The 16129-nt window shown below is 48.7% G+C and overlaps 1 protein-coding gene across 11 annotated transcripts in view; it reads left to right on the top strand.

The window, feature by feature from the left end:
* Positions 1-16129, top strand: part of Arms (Ankyrin repeat-rich membrane spanning) — a 640646-nt gene that overhangs the window by 500901 nt on the left and 123616 nt on the right. Inside the window, exons 1-2 of one of the 11 annotated variants that reach the window (XM_071694096.1) lie at positions 6062-6672; positions 12970-13542. The exons of the other annotated variants lie outside the window; for them this stretch is intronic. Coding sequence (XP_071550197.1) covers positions 13330-13542 — 213 coding nt within the window. The 5' untranslated portion in view covers positions 6062-6672; positions 12970-13329. Of the gene's footprint in view, positions 1-6061; positions 6673-12969; positions 13543-16129 lie in introns of those variants that run through there. 11 annotated transcript variants of the gene reach the window in all.

Genomic DNA, 16129 nt, shown 5'->3' with positions numbered 1-16129 from the left:
ATATATATATATTCGGGTAAAACAGGTGATGGAATCAACTTTTGGGCTTCGCCATTATTATCTTTACCTCTGCTCTTCACCCCGTAATACCTGAGTGACATGACAGAGATTCCACGGGAATTTGCGAACAAATGATCTGTGATCTCAGGTCGCGTCTGTGTCTATCATCAACACTAATTTTGAATCCCTTGCATCACGGTCTGGTAACCCTGGTATGGCCGGAGACAAGCCAGAATTTAATAAGCATGTCCGGTATAGACGTGTGGAAAATACGATCGAGAGAAAAAAAAAAAAAAAAAAGAAGGTAGCGAATGGGATTTCCCGCCCGAGCCGAGTGTAAAGTTCACAAGGCTATTATCATGATAGCCTGCGGCGTCGGGAGGAGGTGCTGGCGGCGCCCCCCTCCCTCCCACCTTCCTCTGTACATTCTGCGGACCACGGAAATGCGACGTATGAGGAGAATGTGAGGAATTTACGCCGAGGATTCGCTGAGGGAGGAGGGTGGGGGGAGGTGGAAACAGAAAAGCCACTTTCGAGCGTTGAATTGAAACAAAAACGAGAGGCGTTGGTGAGTTGGCGGAGAGACGACATGTAGTAACGCGAGGTTTGAACAGCGAACCAGCTAGAATGAAAATATTAAAACGTGAGAATCCGGGTGTTGCATGTAAATCGGGACATGAGGAGGAACTGGACAGGTTCAAGTGGACCATAAAAGCAGGAGACGTGTGGAGGAGGCGTGCATAACATGAATGACAACTTGTCATAATCCGCCACACCTCCGTCTTCGCGGTAGCGATTGTGTAGAGAAATATTGACCAGTACGGAAAGATAACTTCTCCTTGTACCGATACTGTATGTTCTCGACACTCTAGGAGGTACGATCGCTACCGAATGTCGAGGGTAAAGAAAACGTGCTTGTCTGTTCGTTGCTGAGAGACGAGGGGGTGTGAAGCGCGCCTGCAGACTGGAAATAAGCAAATGATGTGTAAACTCAAGCAGGAGTTATCTAAGGGAGGTAGCGAAGACAGGGAAGGAGGGTATAAGGGTAGGTTTGTGTGTGTGTGTGTGTGTGTGAGTTAGGGAGGGAGATATAAGCATAGGCGCGCGCGCGCGTGTGTGTGTGTGTGTGTGTGTGTGGGTTAGGGTGGGAGATATAAGCATAGGCGCGCGCGTGTGTGTGTGTGTGTGTGTGTGTGTGTGGGTTAGGGTGGGAGATATAAGCATAGGCGCGCGCGCGTGTGTGGGTGTGTGTATTGGGTGGGCGGGCAATGAGGTAGCCGCCAGAGATATGGGCGTGGAGGGCGGATGCGGGCGAATGTTTTACCGAGCCAAGCTCGCCCACACCAGGCCGAGCGACCTTAGTATTAATATACCTCCTGGGCCACCAGTTTAGGTCCAGGTGTTTTTGTTACTGTTGTTGTTGTTATTGTTGTTGTTGATAATTGCGATTGCTCTGTCAGGGCGGAGATAATTGATGTGATTGTAACCCCGCGTAGCATCACCAAGCGATATGGAGGCCAGTGGACTCCGTCTTTACGCATGGAGGCCAGTGGACTCCGTCTCTATACATGGAGGCCAGTGGACTCCGTCTCTATACATGGAGGCCAGTGGACTCCGTCTCTATACATGGAGGCCAGTGGACTCCGTCTCTCCACACGGAGGCCAGTGGACTCCGTCTCTATACATGGAGGCCAGTGGACTCCGTCTCTCCACACGGAGGCCAGTGGACTCCGTCTCTATACATGGAGGCCAGTGGGCTCCGTCTCTATACATGGAGGCCAGTGGACCCCGTCTCTTTACATGGAGGCCAGTGGACTCCGTCTCTGCACATGGAGGCCAGTGGACTCCGTCCCCAAACATGCCCCTAGAGTGGGGAGCGGTGGCTTCGACTGATAATGGGGACGTGGTGGTGCATCATGCAGGAGAGCGTGGAAAGAAACAACGGTATGTTGAATGTCGCGAGGCGGACGGGGCCCGGTCAAGGCCCAGCGGAGCCAGCGTGTGAGATAGTGGGAGACACCGCTGCAGTTACGGAGCCTCAGGCGATAGTGCAAGGGGGAGATGGGTGGGGTCAGGTCTGTGCTCAGGGAAGGGGTTGTGTGTCTTGGGGGTGGTGAGCTGGTAGACCGTATTGTGCTGGTCGTTTCTCACGTCATGAGGGAAAGGAAGACATTCTGGAAATTATCAGGACGTTTTATTATTATTATTATTATTATTATTATTATTATTATTATTATTATTATTATTATTGTTGTTGTTGTTATTGTTATTATTATCATTATTATTATTGTTATTATTATTATTATTATTATTATTATTATTATTATTATTATTATTATTATTATTACTATTATCATTATTATTATTATTATTATTATTATTATTATTATTATTATTATTATTATTATTATTATTATTTAGCGTTTGCCTGTGATTAGGTTAAGAAAACGGGATATTTTGCTGATACCTGCATATTCGTATTTCCCGCGTTAGCGAGGTAGCGTTAAGAACAGAGGACTGAGCCTTAGAGGGAATACCCTCACGTTAGAGAAAATATGTACCCAGCATTATAGTGTACTAACGCCAGTACCAGGGTCTGGAGTGGGACGCCTGTAGATCGGGTAAGGAAATTCCCCAAGATTTTGTGTTGTAAACATGGGGGAGTAACACAAGTGTTGTAAACATGGGGGAGTAACACAAGTGTTGTAAACATGGGGGAGTAACACAAGTGTTGTAAACATGGGGGAGTAACACAAGTGTTGTAAACATGGGGGAGTAACACAAGTGTTGTAAACATGGGGGAGTAACACAAGTGTTGTAAACATGGGGGAGTAACATAAGTGTTGTAAACATGGGGGAGTAACACAAGTGTTGTAAACATGGGGGAGTAACACAAGTGTTGTAAACGTGGGGGAGTAACACAAGTGTTGTAAACATGGGGGAGTAACACAAGTGTTGTAAACATGGGGGAGTAACATAAGTGTTGTAAACATGGGGGAGTAACACAAGTGTTGTAAACATGGGGGAGTAACACAAGTGTTGTAAACGTGGGGGAGTAACACAAGTGTTGTAAACATGGGGGAGTAACACAAGTGTTGTAAACATGGGGGAGTAACACAAGTGTTGTAAACATGGGGGAGTAACACAAGTGTTGTAAACATGGGGGAGTAACACAAGTGTTGTAAACATGGGGGAGTAACACAAGTGTTGTAAACGTGGGGGAGTAACACAAGTGTTGTAAACATGGGGGAGTAACACAAGTGTTGTAAACATGGGGGAGTAACACAAGTGTTGTAAACATGGGGGAGTAACATAAGTGTTGTAAACATGGGGGAGTAACACAAGTGTTGTAAACATGGGGGAGTAACACAAGTGTTGCTGAAACCCCAGAAAACCTTGGGGGTTTTGGGAGGGTGGTGGGGGGGGAAGAGTAGTGTGGAAAATTCCTACTTTGCTGTTCATCTTGGAAGTGTAACTCTCTCTCTCTCTCTCTCTCTCTCTCTCTCTCTCTCTCTCTCTCTCTCTCTCTCTCTCTCTCTCTATCTATCTATCTATCTATCTATCTATCTATCTATCTATCTATCTATTTCTGTATCTTTCACTTTATCTGTCTGTCACACACACACACACACATCTTGGATTTTTATGACTATTATTGTTATTGATAATCAGTGATCTCGGAACTGTGCCTGGACGGGCGGGAGTCATTGAGAGCTGGTGCTACGCAGCCTGTGTGGTGGCGTCAGGCGTCTCCACCAACATTGGAAGAGAGAAGAGTGAGGGGGGTAGACGCGTTAACATTCAAAATCCCAAAGGGCGCCATGGAGACCCCCCCCCTGACGTAGTTGTCCGACGTGAGAGAGGTAGTAGTTCAGGTGACGAGGGCTTGACGTCCGGGGGGGGGGGGGGGGAAGCAGAGGTGTGGGGTATTTTGTGGAACCAGAGCTTAGCGAGGAGCAGATGATGAAGGCGGGCGGGCCGTGTCTGCAGGGGAAGGTCACGGAGTGAGGACAGAGGGGGAGCGGAGGCGAGGACCCCGAGGGTGTGAGGGCGGGCCCCCGGTCCACGGAGGTGCAGATAATGGAAAGTAGGTAACAGATTAGGTACTCCTCGACGCACGAGAACAAGCCACACAAACACAGGAACACACAGATAAACACTTTTCCCTGTATTGTGGAAGATGATGAGTTAACACACTCGAATAAGCCACACAGACATAGGAACACACAGATAAACACTTTTCCTTGTATTGTACAAGACAAGATAATACTTAACACTCGAATAAGCCACACAGACACAGGAACACACAGATAAACACTTCTTGTATTGTACAAGACAATACTCACGAGAATAAGCCGCACAGACACAGGAACACACAGATAAACACTTCTCCTTGTATTGTACAAGATAATTCTCACGAGAATAAGCCACACAGACACAGGAACACACAGATAAACGCCAGTGCCCCTTTATTATTCAGGACGACCTACCCGCTCCTGCCGGAGGTAACCGGTACTGGGGGACTGGGGTGCTCTTCTTCCCAGAAGTTCTTGTGAACTGGTTACACTCAGCCAAGCGGCTCCACGACATTATTTTTTCTTTTTCTTTTTTTCTTTTTTTTTAAGACATTTACAAACACGTTGCCTCGGTGATCGTTTGTTTTGGTATGCACGGGACGGAGGAGATCCGTATTGTGTGAGGCTTTTAAAAGATGCTGGTCCGTGCAGGGGGTGAGTAGGGTAAAGGGGGGGTTTCTTTTAGGGGAGGGGAAGGTCCCAGACAGCTCTGTACACCTTCCCCGTCCGCCGACGATAATACTGTCTCGCTGGAGGTTGACTTTGCGCTCGGATTGCTCATTCTTGCGCGCTCGCGCGCGCACACACACACACACACACACGACAGGTTTCCATGGTGTAGCGTCCTCGATGACCATGATTCGCGCATGGGCTCCGACGGGTACGAATCCTGGACGCGGCCGGTGACCCACAGCCGGCCTAGCTGTTCATCCTCCCCTGGGGCTGGTCGATGAATTGGTACCTCGCCTAGGTTGTGTTGTGGTTGCTATTTGTGTACTGTGAGGGATTTACACACTCGCTTTGTCCCATTTCTTAACTTTGTATGGACGAACCATTTCTGAGAGAAATAAAGACATGGTACGTACATACAGATCTAAAAGCCAGGGCAACGCGAATGTAAAACTGTCCCCATAACACACTGATAGTTGTCACACACACACACACACACACACACACACACACACACACACACACACAAATTAGTTGATCTAGGTGTACATTCGTAACGCCAGGTGATCCAGAGTACATACGTAACACCAGGTGAGCTGGGGGGGGGGTACATTCGTAACACGTGGTGAGTTGGGGGTACATATGCAACACCAGGTGATCCTGGGGGGGGGTTACATAAGCCGAGCTAGTTTACTATTAACATAGTTTAGATGGTTGACCCTGAGTTGTGGGAGAGGGCTGTCGCATCTTGAATGAAGTCCGTATTAATGTATGGCTCAGACCGTCACCGCTATCACGGATCATACAGTTGTCAGCCTCTCACTCAGGACGTTGTAATGTGAAGATGGAATAGGATATCGGCAAACTTTTGTTGTTAGTACTTACCACCGTCTTGCTTCTCTGGGTAAGTACATGCCTGACGAAGACAAGGGAGACAGAGACGGAGGGATGGATTGCTCCATCTTCCTTCCTCATTTGCGACTGAGTAGTTTAGGCCAGTGAACCAGGTGCATGGGGTTGTGAAGGCTCCTCACCCGGACGTGTGTGACGGGGGATGGAGTATGTGTGTGTGTGTGTGTGTGTGTGTGTGTGTGTGACGGTTACTGTGTTACTACCCATGGTTGGGTCCTGTGGTCAGTAACGTACGAGCGAGTGTGTTCTGCTAGACGATGCTATAGACCCCGGCTATGGTAGGTGGCAACAGGAGACTCGCCCTGGGCAAGGACCTCTGTTTTATATGTATATGGCGGAGTTTTTTTTTTTTAATAGTCCTTCTGCAACGATGCGGGGAATGGAAGAACGTAGGGAGATCGTCTCCTCCAAAGTGCATACCTCTCCCTGGGACTGGGAGGGCAGAGACGTCTCTTGCCAGTGGTTAAGGAAGGAGTAGGTAGATATGGAGGTAACCAGTTTGCTGCCGGGAGTGGTACGTGGCGGGGCTGGAGTTTCGAGCCAAGTCGACCCGACGGAGCAAGACGGCGATATCGGCTCAGGCACGACCCACACCCCGGCTGTTCGTCCTCGTCCGTCCTCGTCGGTCTTCCTGGAAGACCTCGGTGTCCACCGCCGCTGTGTGTGTGTGTGTGTGTCGCTTTGGTGATTACCGAGGTGTGGGTAGACCAGCTCATAGCAGGTGGCCCCCGGCGTCCAAGCCGGCCTTAAGGTGGTGGCTGTACCAGGGCAACAAAAACTGGCAGGAAGGACGGAGGGAGGGAGGGCGTGGTGAACCTGGTAGCCTCAGTTGAGGTCTTGCAGCCCTTGACTCTGACTGAGTTGGGTGGGTGCCACCAGAAGTCCGTGTAGTGGACACCCACACGCACACGCGCGCGCGTGCGGACGCACCAGCAGCTGCAGCAGCAGCACACGCCCGGGACTGCCTGCGTTATAGGCCGGGACCCTCGCGCCTTCTGAGCTCCGTTTGATAATGGTAATTCCAGTGATCAAGAGCCGAGTCGACGGCCTCCTGGGGCACCCCCACGGCTTCCCCCGCGCCACAACTGGAGCAAGGCGTCTCCTGGCCGGCCAGCCCAGCCGGCCAGGTCTCCCTCGCCGCCACATGTGCACACAGTCCAGTCCTTCCCCCCGGGACCTCGAGGTCATACCGCTCTCTGGAGCGTCCCAGGACTAGCCAGGACCGACCGACTGCACCTCGAGGTGCGGCGTGTGGGAAAGAATAGCACCGTCGCCGAGGAAGATAACGTAGTGTGCCTTGTGTGTCACGTTCAGGAAGCTTGTTACCTCTGGCCTTCCCCGGTTGTGTCAGTGTTGAGCGAGTGACGAACCAAAGCAGCAGCAGTAGACAGTGGTGCCCTGTGTTTGCGGATCATTGCGAGGAGTAAAGAACCCCAGGGACATACGAGTGCTCTCGGGAATCTCCCGTACAAGACTTTAGGTAGACGTTACACGTTTGAGGAGATCAACACACACAAAAAAAGTTACTCTAATGGTCTGTGAATTCTAGTGGTGTGTAGAGGAGTAATGTCTGTAATACGTAAGGTAAGTGGGTGACGACGCTACGTGTGTGTGTGTGTGTGTGTGTGTGTTTAGGCAAGGAGGACTTGGGTAGTGGGCTGGGCAGAGAGCCTCCTCTCAACCAAGGTCGGGGTTCGGTTCCCCCCGCAAACCTCCTCCAGCTCCTCATCTCATATATCAGCCGGAGGTCCAGCCCGGGGGATGTTAGTTCACGACACGCAAGTGGCCGGGAGGCACTGGTGTTGGAGGAGGAGTTATCATGGCAGTGGCGAACTGCCCCACGACCCGGGAGTTAGCGACGGACGACTCAAAGTGGCTTTGTGGAACTCGTCCTCACAGTGCTCGATGTGGACCCGAGACAACACCGCCAGGTGCGAGGCTCACGACATACAAGGCTATACTGTACAATCGGCCTTATGGCCGTGATGTGTAAGGCCCGTAAAGACGTAAATATGAGGCCGATGCACTTTTTTTTTTTTCCGGGAATATGGAACTTATATGTCGTAACCCAGAGGCTCGGAATCACTAGGACCGAGACATTGCACACACACTGTCACTCCACGCTGGTAACCTGTCATTATTTTGACCTTCCTGTTATTTCTCCTTCACTTCCACTCATACTTTCGTCTCCCTCCTCACACCAACCTCCTCGTATTCATTCTTTTTATCGTTTTCTGGTCTCCCACTTACTCTCTGAAGTTTTACCTTCGGCTGTTGTCATTTGTGAAGGTGCTCTATCTATCTATCTATCTATCTATCTATCTATCTATCTATCAATCTAATCTATCTATCTATCTATCGATCTATCTATGTATGTCTCTCCTCTTTTCCCTTCATCTATTGTTGTACGTCTTGCTTTGTCCTTTGCCACGCTTGTAGATGAGACTTGTATAGGGGGTAGGTGAGACTTGATACACGGGGTAGATGAGACTTGTATAGGGGGTAGGTGAGACTTGATACACGGGGTAGATGAGACTTGTATAGGGGGTAGGTGAGACTTGATACACGGGGTAGATGAGACTTGTATAGGGGGTAGGTGAGACTTGATACACGGGGTAGATGAGACTTGTATAGGGGGTAGGTGAGACTTGATACACGGGGTAGATGAGACTTGTATAGGGGGTAGGTGAGACTTGATACACGGGGTAGATGAGACTTGTATAGGGGGTAGGTGAGACTTGATACACGGGGTAGATGAGACTTGTATAGGGGGTAGGTGAGACTTGATACACGGGGTAGATGAGACTTGTATAGGGGGTAGGTGAGACTTGATACACGGGGTAGATGAGACTTGTATAGGGGGTAGGTGAGACTTGATACACGGGGTAGATGAGACTTGTATAGGGGGTAGGTGAGACTTGATACACGGGGTAGATGAGACTTGTATAGGGGGTAGGTGAGACTTGATACACGGGGTAGATGAGACTTGTATAGGGGGTAGGTGAGACTTGATACACGGGGTAGATGAGACTTGTATAGGGGGTAGGTGAGACTTGATACACGGGGTAGATGAGACTTGTATAGGGGGTAGGTGAGACTTGATACACGGGGTAGATGAGACTTGTATAGGGGGTAGGTGAGACTTGATACACGGGGTAGATGAGACTTGTATAGGGGGTAGGTGAGACTTGATACACGGGGTAGATGAGACTTGTATAGGGGGTAGGTGAGACTTGATACACGGGGTAGATGAGACTTGTATAGGGGGTAGGTGAGACTTGATACACGGGGTAGATGAGACTTGTATAGGGGGTAGGTGAGACTTGATACACGGGGTAGATGAGACTTGTATAGGGGGTAGGTGAGACTTGATACACGGGGTAGATGAGACTTGTATAGGGGGTAGGTGAGACTTGATACACGGGGTAGATGAGACTTGTATAGGGGGTAGGTGAGACTTGATACACGGGGTAGATGAGACTTGTATAGGGGGTAGGTGAGACTTGATACACGGGGTAGATGAGACTTGTATAGGGGGTAGGTGAGACTTGATACACGGGGTAGATGAGACTTGTATAGGGGGTAGGTGAGACTTGATACACGGGGTAGATGAGACTTGTATAGGGGGTAGGTGAGACTTGATACACGGGGTAGATGAGACTTGTATAGGGGGTAGGTGAGACTTGATACACGGGGTAGATGAGACTTGTATAGGGGGTAGGTGAGACTTGATACACGGGGTAGATGAGACTTGTATAGGGGGTAGGTGAGACTTGATACACGGGGTAGATGAGACTTGTATAGGGGGTAGGTGAGACTTGATACACGGGGTAGATGAGACTTGTATAGGGGGTAGGTGAGACTTGATACACGGGGTAGATGAGACTTGTATAGGGGGTAGGTGAGACTTGATACACGGGGTAGATGAGACTTGTATAGGGGGTAGGTGAGACTTGATACACGGGGTAGATGAGACTTGTATAGGGGGTAGGTGAGACTTGATACACGGGGTAGATGAGACTTGTATAGGGGGTAGGTGAGACTTGATACACGGGGTAGATGAGACTTGTATAGGGGGTAGGTGAGACTTGATACACGGGGTAGATGAGACTTGTATAGGGGGTAGGTGAGACTTGATACACGGGGTAGATGAGACTTGTATAGGGGGTAGGTGAGACTTGATACACGGGGTAGATGAGACTTGTATAGGGGGTAGGTGAGACTTGATACACGGGGTAGATGAGACTTGTATAGGGGGTAGGTGAGACTTGATACACGGGGTAGATGAGACTTGTATAGGGGGTAGGTGAGACTTGATACACGGGGTAGATGAGACTTGTATAGGGGGTAGGTGAGACTTGATACACGGGGTAGATGAGACTTGTATAGGGGGTAGGTGAGACTTGATACACGGGGTAGATGAGACTTGTATAGGGGGTAGGTGAGACTTGATACACGGGGTAGATGAGACTTGTATAGGGGGTAGGTGAGACTTGATACACGGGGTAGATGAGACTTGTATAGGGGGTAGGTGAGACTTGATACACGGGGTAGATGAGACTTGTATAGGGGGTAGGTGAGACTTGATACACGGGGTAGATGAGACTTGTATAGGGGGTAGGTGAGACTTGATACACGGGGTAGATGAGACTTGTATAGGGGGTAGGTGAGACTTGATACACGGGGTAGATGAGACTTGTATAGGGGGTAGGTGAGACTTGATACACGGGGTAGATGAGACTTGTATAGGGGGTAGGTGAGACTTGATACACGGGGTAGATGAGACTTGTATAGGGGGTAGGTGAGACTTGATACACGGGGTAGATGAGACTTGTATAGGGGGTAGGTGAGACTTGATACACGGGGTAGATGAGACTTGTATAGGGGGTAGGTGAGACTTGATACACGGGGTAGATGAGACTTGTATAGGGGGTAGGTGAGACTTGATACACGGGGTAGATGAGACTTGTATAGGGGGTAGGTGAGACTTGATACACGGGGTAGATGAGACTTGTATAGGGGGTAGGTGAGACTTGATACACGGGGTAGATGAGACTTGTATAGGGGGTAGGTGAGACTTGATACACGGGGTAGATGAGACTTGTATAGGGGGTAGGTGAGACTTGATACACGGGGTAGATGAGACTTGTATAGGGGGTAGGTGAGACTTGATACACGGGGTAGATGAGACTTGTATAGGGGGTAGGTGAGACTTGATACACGGGGTAGATGAGACTTGTATAGGGGGTAGGTGAGACTTGATACACGGGGTAGATGAGACTTGTATAGGGGGTAGGTGAGACTTGATACACGGGGTAGATGAGACTTGTATAGGGGGTAGGTGAGACTTGATACACGGGGTAGATGAGACTTGTATAGGGGGTAGGTGAGACTTGATACACGGGGTAGATGAGACTTGTATAGGGGGTAGGTGAGACTTGATACACGGGGTAGATGAGACTTGTATAGGGGGTAGGTGAGACTTGATACACGGGGTAGATGAGACTTGTATAGGGGGTAGGTGAGACTTGATACACGGGGTAGATGAGACTTGTATAGGGGGTAGGTGAGACTTGATACACGGGGTAGATGAGACTTGTATAGGGGGTAGGTGAGACTTGATACACGGGGTAGATGAGACTTGTATAGGGGGTAGGTGAGACTTGATACACGGGGTAGATGAGACTTGTATAGGGGGTAGGTGAGACTTGATACACGGGGTAGATGAGACTTGTATAGGGGGTAGGTGAGACTTGATACACGGGGTAGATGAGACTTGTATAGGGGGTAGGTGAGACTTGATACACGGGGTAGATGAGACTTGTATAGGGGGTAGGTGAGACTTGATACACGGGGTAGATGAGACTTGTATAGGGGGTAGGTGAGACTTGATACACGGGGTAGATGAGACTTGTATAGGGGGTAAGTGAGACTTGATACACGGGGTAGATGAGACTTGTATAGGGGGTAGGTGAGACTTGATACACGGGGTAGATGAGACTTGTATAGGGGGTAGGTGAGACTTGATACAGGGGGGTAGGTGGGGCTGGTTAGTTATGTAGGTACCATTAAGAGGTACTTGGGCCAGACGGTAGTATAAGGATGAGAATATAACTGGATTAGGTTGTGGCGGATGTAGCTTTATTCCTTCACATGTATGTGAAGGATAGAGGCGCGCGTGTGTGTGTGTGTGTGTGTAATCTTAACAAGGGCAGTAAACAGCGGTCAGTCGTGGGTTTTATCGTTTCCTTGCTGTCGGAGCGGCGCGGCGGTCCGTTTGTGTCGCAAGTGGTCCGTTGGTCAAGCAGAAAAACCTCAAATCCACCTCGCATGACCTTGCCTGGAATTGTTAAGGCCACGGGCTGGGCCAGATACCTCCCCTTCCCTTTGCTGGGCGCGCCGCGCGCGCGTTCTGGCTCTCGGAAACTCAAGAGCAAATATGTGCGATGGAAAATGTACGCTGGTACAGACATGCGCGCGCGTGTGTGTGTGTGTGTGTGTGTGTGTGTGTGTGTGTGTGTGTGTGTGTGTGTGTGCTCCCTGTTTGCAGTAGATAACACACACACACACACACACACACACACACACACACACACACACACACACACACAGTAGCTGGTATTATTGTGTAAACATGAGTGAAAAAGTCAATGTATTACGTTGAAGTGTTGGTGGCTGGGAGCAGTGTTGAGTATATAGAGAAAAGCCGGTTGTATCCATCTAGTTCATCCGGGATCAGTGAGATGTTAAGTAGCCAAGTCTGGTACTACTTTACTTCAGCTTTTCCCGAAGTAGCCAACACTGAGACTACTTAAACTTTTCTTAAAGTAGCCAACACTGAAAATTAAACATTACTTTAAGTAGGCAACACTGAGACTTAAACATTAAGTAGCCCACACTGGAACTTAAACATAACTTAAAGGAGGCAACACAAACTTAAACATTAAGTAGCCCACATCTTAACTTAAACATTAAGTAACCATCACAGAAACTTAAACATCGCTTTAAGTAGCTAACACCAAGACTGCTTTACTTCCACGCTCGCCGGCTAGGAAATGCAAAGTGTGTACCTTGCAAGCAGTATGGTAATTAAGTGGAATGTAACTTGCAATTATTTCCCCGTCGTAAAGCACACGCTTGTCCGACGTTCTCGTGTTTTTCGTCCCTGGAGTTGTCCCCCCAGTGAGTCGAGAACACCGAAGACTGTGCCACGTATTGTGTCCCTTGTTACGTTGACGGTTATAGAGATAGGGTTGGGCTCCCTTCCTCGGTGTACGTTGCTCATATATATTTATATATCGTCTGTCTCCAGCAGTTCCTCGAAATGTGTTTATGACCGAATTATGTGCTACTGCGGAGTGCATCAGTGATCAGGTGTACTGAAGAAGTGTTGAACACAAGGCTTGGCCCGTGGAGAGCGCAGTAGTTACCGTGGACACGTTTACAGTGAGGCGACTGAATCAAAGGAAGGTCTCCTGAGCGAGACGTCTCAAAGGGGCCTGCGGAGCGAACCCTGGAAAGCAGGTCTCTGGTTATTGGGGGAGGGGTCTTGTAAGATAACGCGTTGTTTCGAGAGAGAAAAAGAGACAGACAGAGGAAAGAGCGTGTGCGCGTTTGCTTGCTTCCCGGCCGCGTCTGGACCACGGAGGGGTGAGGTGATCGCGCCACATCTATGGCCAAAAACAGGGAGGTGGTCCTGGACCCCGCCGCTCTGCAAGCCCGCGCCTCTCCTCCGGGTAACAATGGCAGCCACCAACACCAGCTGCAGCACCACGACGACCCGTCCTCCTCCTCCTCCTCCAGTCTCCACCATCACCACCACCACCACCACCATCACCACCACCAGTACCTCCACTTGCTGCCGCTCTACCACACGAGACGAGGGGTACGTTTTGTTCCACTGAATTTTTGTCAAGTGAATTACTATATCAAGTGATCCACTGTATTTGTCAAGTGTTCCGGTGTATTTATCTAGTGTTCCACTGTATTTGTCAAGTGATTCACTGTATTTATTAAATGATCCACTGTATTTTTCAAGTGATCACTGTGTTTGTTAAATAATCCCCTGTATTTGTCAAGTGATTCACTGTATTCATTAAATGATCCACTGTATTTATCGAGTGTTCAACTGTATTTATCGATTTTTCCATTGTATTTATCAAGTGTTCCACTGTATTTTTCAAGTGTTCTACTGTATTTATCGTGATTTACTGCATTTGTCAAGTGTTCCACTCTGTTCACCCGTGCTGGATGAGCAACAGGATTGCTCTGTCATCCACATTGTATTTAAAGTTATCCACTTGGCTGAATGAAAGAGATGTCCTCATAGAGTTCTCTCCCGAAATACAAGCTGTCATATATTTTGTCGGGTTTACATCTGTGTTCTACAGTGTATTTATAGATTTGATCTTGTGTCTTTTGCTTATGGCGGTACTGCAGCAGCTTGAATTAAGCTTTTGGATGATGAAAGTGCTATGACTCCGTCTGTTTCCTGAAATCACCGTCATGTGTCTTATGACAGTCATGAGTTTGTAAGTCTTTTTCGACGCGTCTGAGTTACTGGTGGTAAAGAATGTGACGCTCATGTATAATTCCTGTTTGGATTGAATATATATATATATATATATATATATATATATATATATATATATATATATATATATATATATTCTTTCAGGTAACATGCATAAAGTAACTGACCCCACTCCCCCATACAACCAGGGTTACGTGCCATATATGTCCCACCAGACGTATCATTCAGAGCCGGTGCCAGTTAACGTATAGCTTTATCGCATAGTTCCCCTCCGTCCCCACCCTTTTTTTTTCTTCTTCTTCGACGCGTCGGCTTCCGCAGTGGTGTTTGCGGCTGCTCGTTCTGCTGTAGCAGCAGCAGCAGCAGCAGCAGCAGTAGCTACTACTGCTTGAGCTGCTTGGTCCATAGCGTGATGCGGACGGGGAAGATAGAGTCGGTGGTCGCAAAGACCAGTGCTTGTTTTTGGGGCGCCGTCGGTTCGCTCCAGCTTGCGAGGCAACGTTATTAATCGTGGATCAGGTTATTGTGTTATGGACGTGTGATATCAGGTTGCTCCTGGTGGTTGGTGTACACACACACACACACACACACACACACACACACACACACACACACACACACGCACGCACGCGCGCGCTAACAACACCATCGATAGCGGTGTTAGAAATACTTCGTTGTGGGTTGGTTGAGGGGAAACGTGTGTAATACAGAACCTGAACTGTGAATATTATCGTTGGAAAACTGGGCGTCGTGACCCTTGTATACACTCGATGATGGGTGTTGACTTCCACGCGCTCTGTGAATACATATAGTTTGTTTTTATTGCCCAGTTGTTGCTCTTTCCAAGAAACGCTGACCTTTGACCTGACCCTTAATGATATGTGTGTGTGTGTGTGTGTGTGTGTGTGTGATTATTACTTGTGTGTTACGGGGTAAGAGAGTTTTACACTCGTGTTTGCCCCGTCTCTTTACCTTGTGTATATGTGCCATGTGTTTTCACAACACATACATATTTATCCACCAATTCCAAGGGGAGGGATGAACACCTGGGGGTCGTGTGTGGGCCCACTGCATGGTCGTGTGGAAGGACTCGCCTAAGGGTGCCTATTAACTGGGCATCGTCCCAGGAATTTGGTTTTGAAATACACTTTGTAGCGCGAATAAGATGACTGTGGTGAAGGTGGCCTTTGACCTGCCCTTGACCTGGGTGAAAGGCCAGCGATGCTCCGGGTGTAGTGAAGATGGCCCTTTATGGGTCATATCCAAGACGTGGGCGTTGATGGTGTAGCCTAAATGCGACTGTAGTTAAGATGAGGTTAACGATCAATGGCCTTTTTGGACTTGACCTGTACTGGGTGTGGAGGAGATGACCCTTGACCTGATCTGTAAGGATGAAGTGAATCTGACCCTTGACCTCGCCAGAGTGCGGATGAGGTCAGAAGCCCGGTAATACGGAGGTTGTAGTGAAGATATACAGTCAATAGAAGGGTGTAGAATGACCCCTGTTGACCTGCTGGTGCGTGGTGGTCGGTCACCATTATGCCGTGTGAAAGAAAATTACCTTCGAATTCCAGGGAACATTCGATCATGCAACCATCGCTTGCATCCTTTGGCTCTCGTCTCATTGGTCGAACGCCTGCGTGGTTCGAACAGCCACACGCTGGTTCTTTTATACTCTTGACTGTGTATACACACATATACAGTCCTATTTCTATTTCTAGTATCTAATCTCGTTATGTAGATTATGACAGCCGTTGTCTGATTCAGATACGCTGATGTAATGAGTTCGTGAGTAGCGCATGGGCGAGGGACAGAGATGCAGGGCTGGACTTCCAATGCAGTTGCTCTTTCCATAGAAACGTCATCCCTACCTTGGCTTATCTCCCGAGTTGATGTCGTCATTTCAGAGTGCCATAATCTGAAGTTATTGATATAACGA

This window comes from Panulirus ornatus, chromosome 56 (assembly GCF_036320965.1).
Source record: "Panulirus ornatus isolate Po-2019 chromosome 56, ASM3632096v1, whole genome shotgun sequence".
Taxonomy (NCBI): Eukaryota; Metazoa; Arthropoda; class Malacostraca; order Decapoda; family Palinuridae; genus Panulirus; species Panulirus ornatus.
The sequence above is the reverse complement of the archived record's forward strand: the minus strand, read 5'-3'. Positions and strand labels throughout refer to the sequence as shown.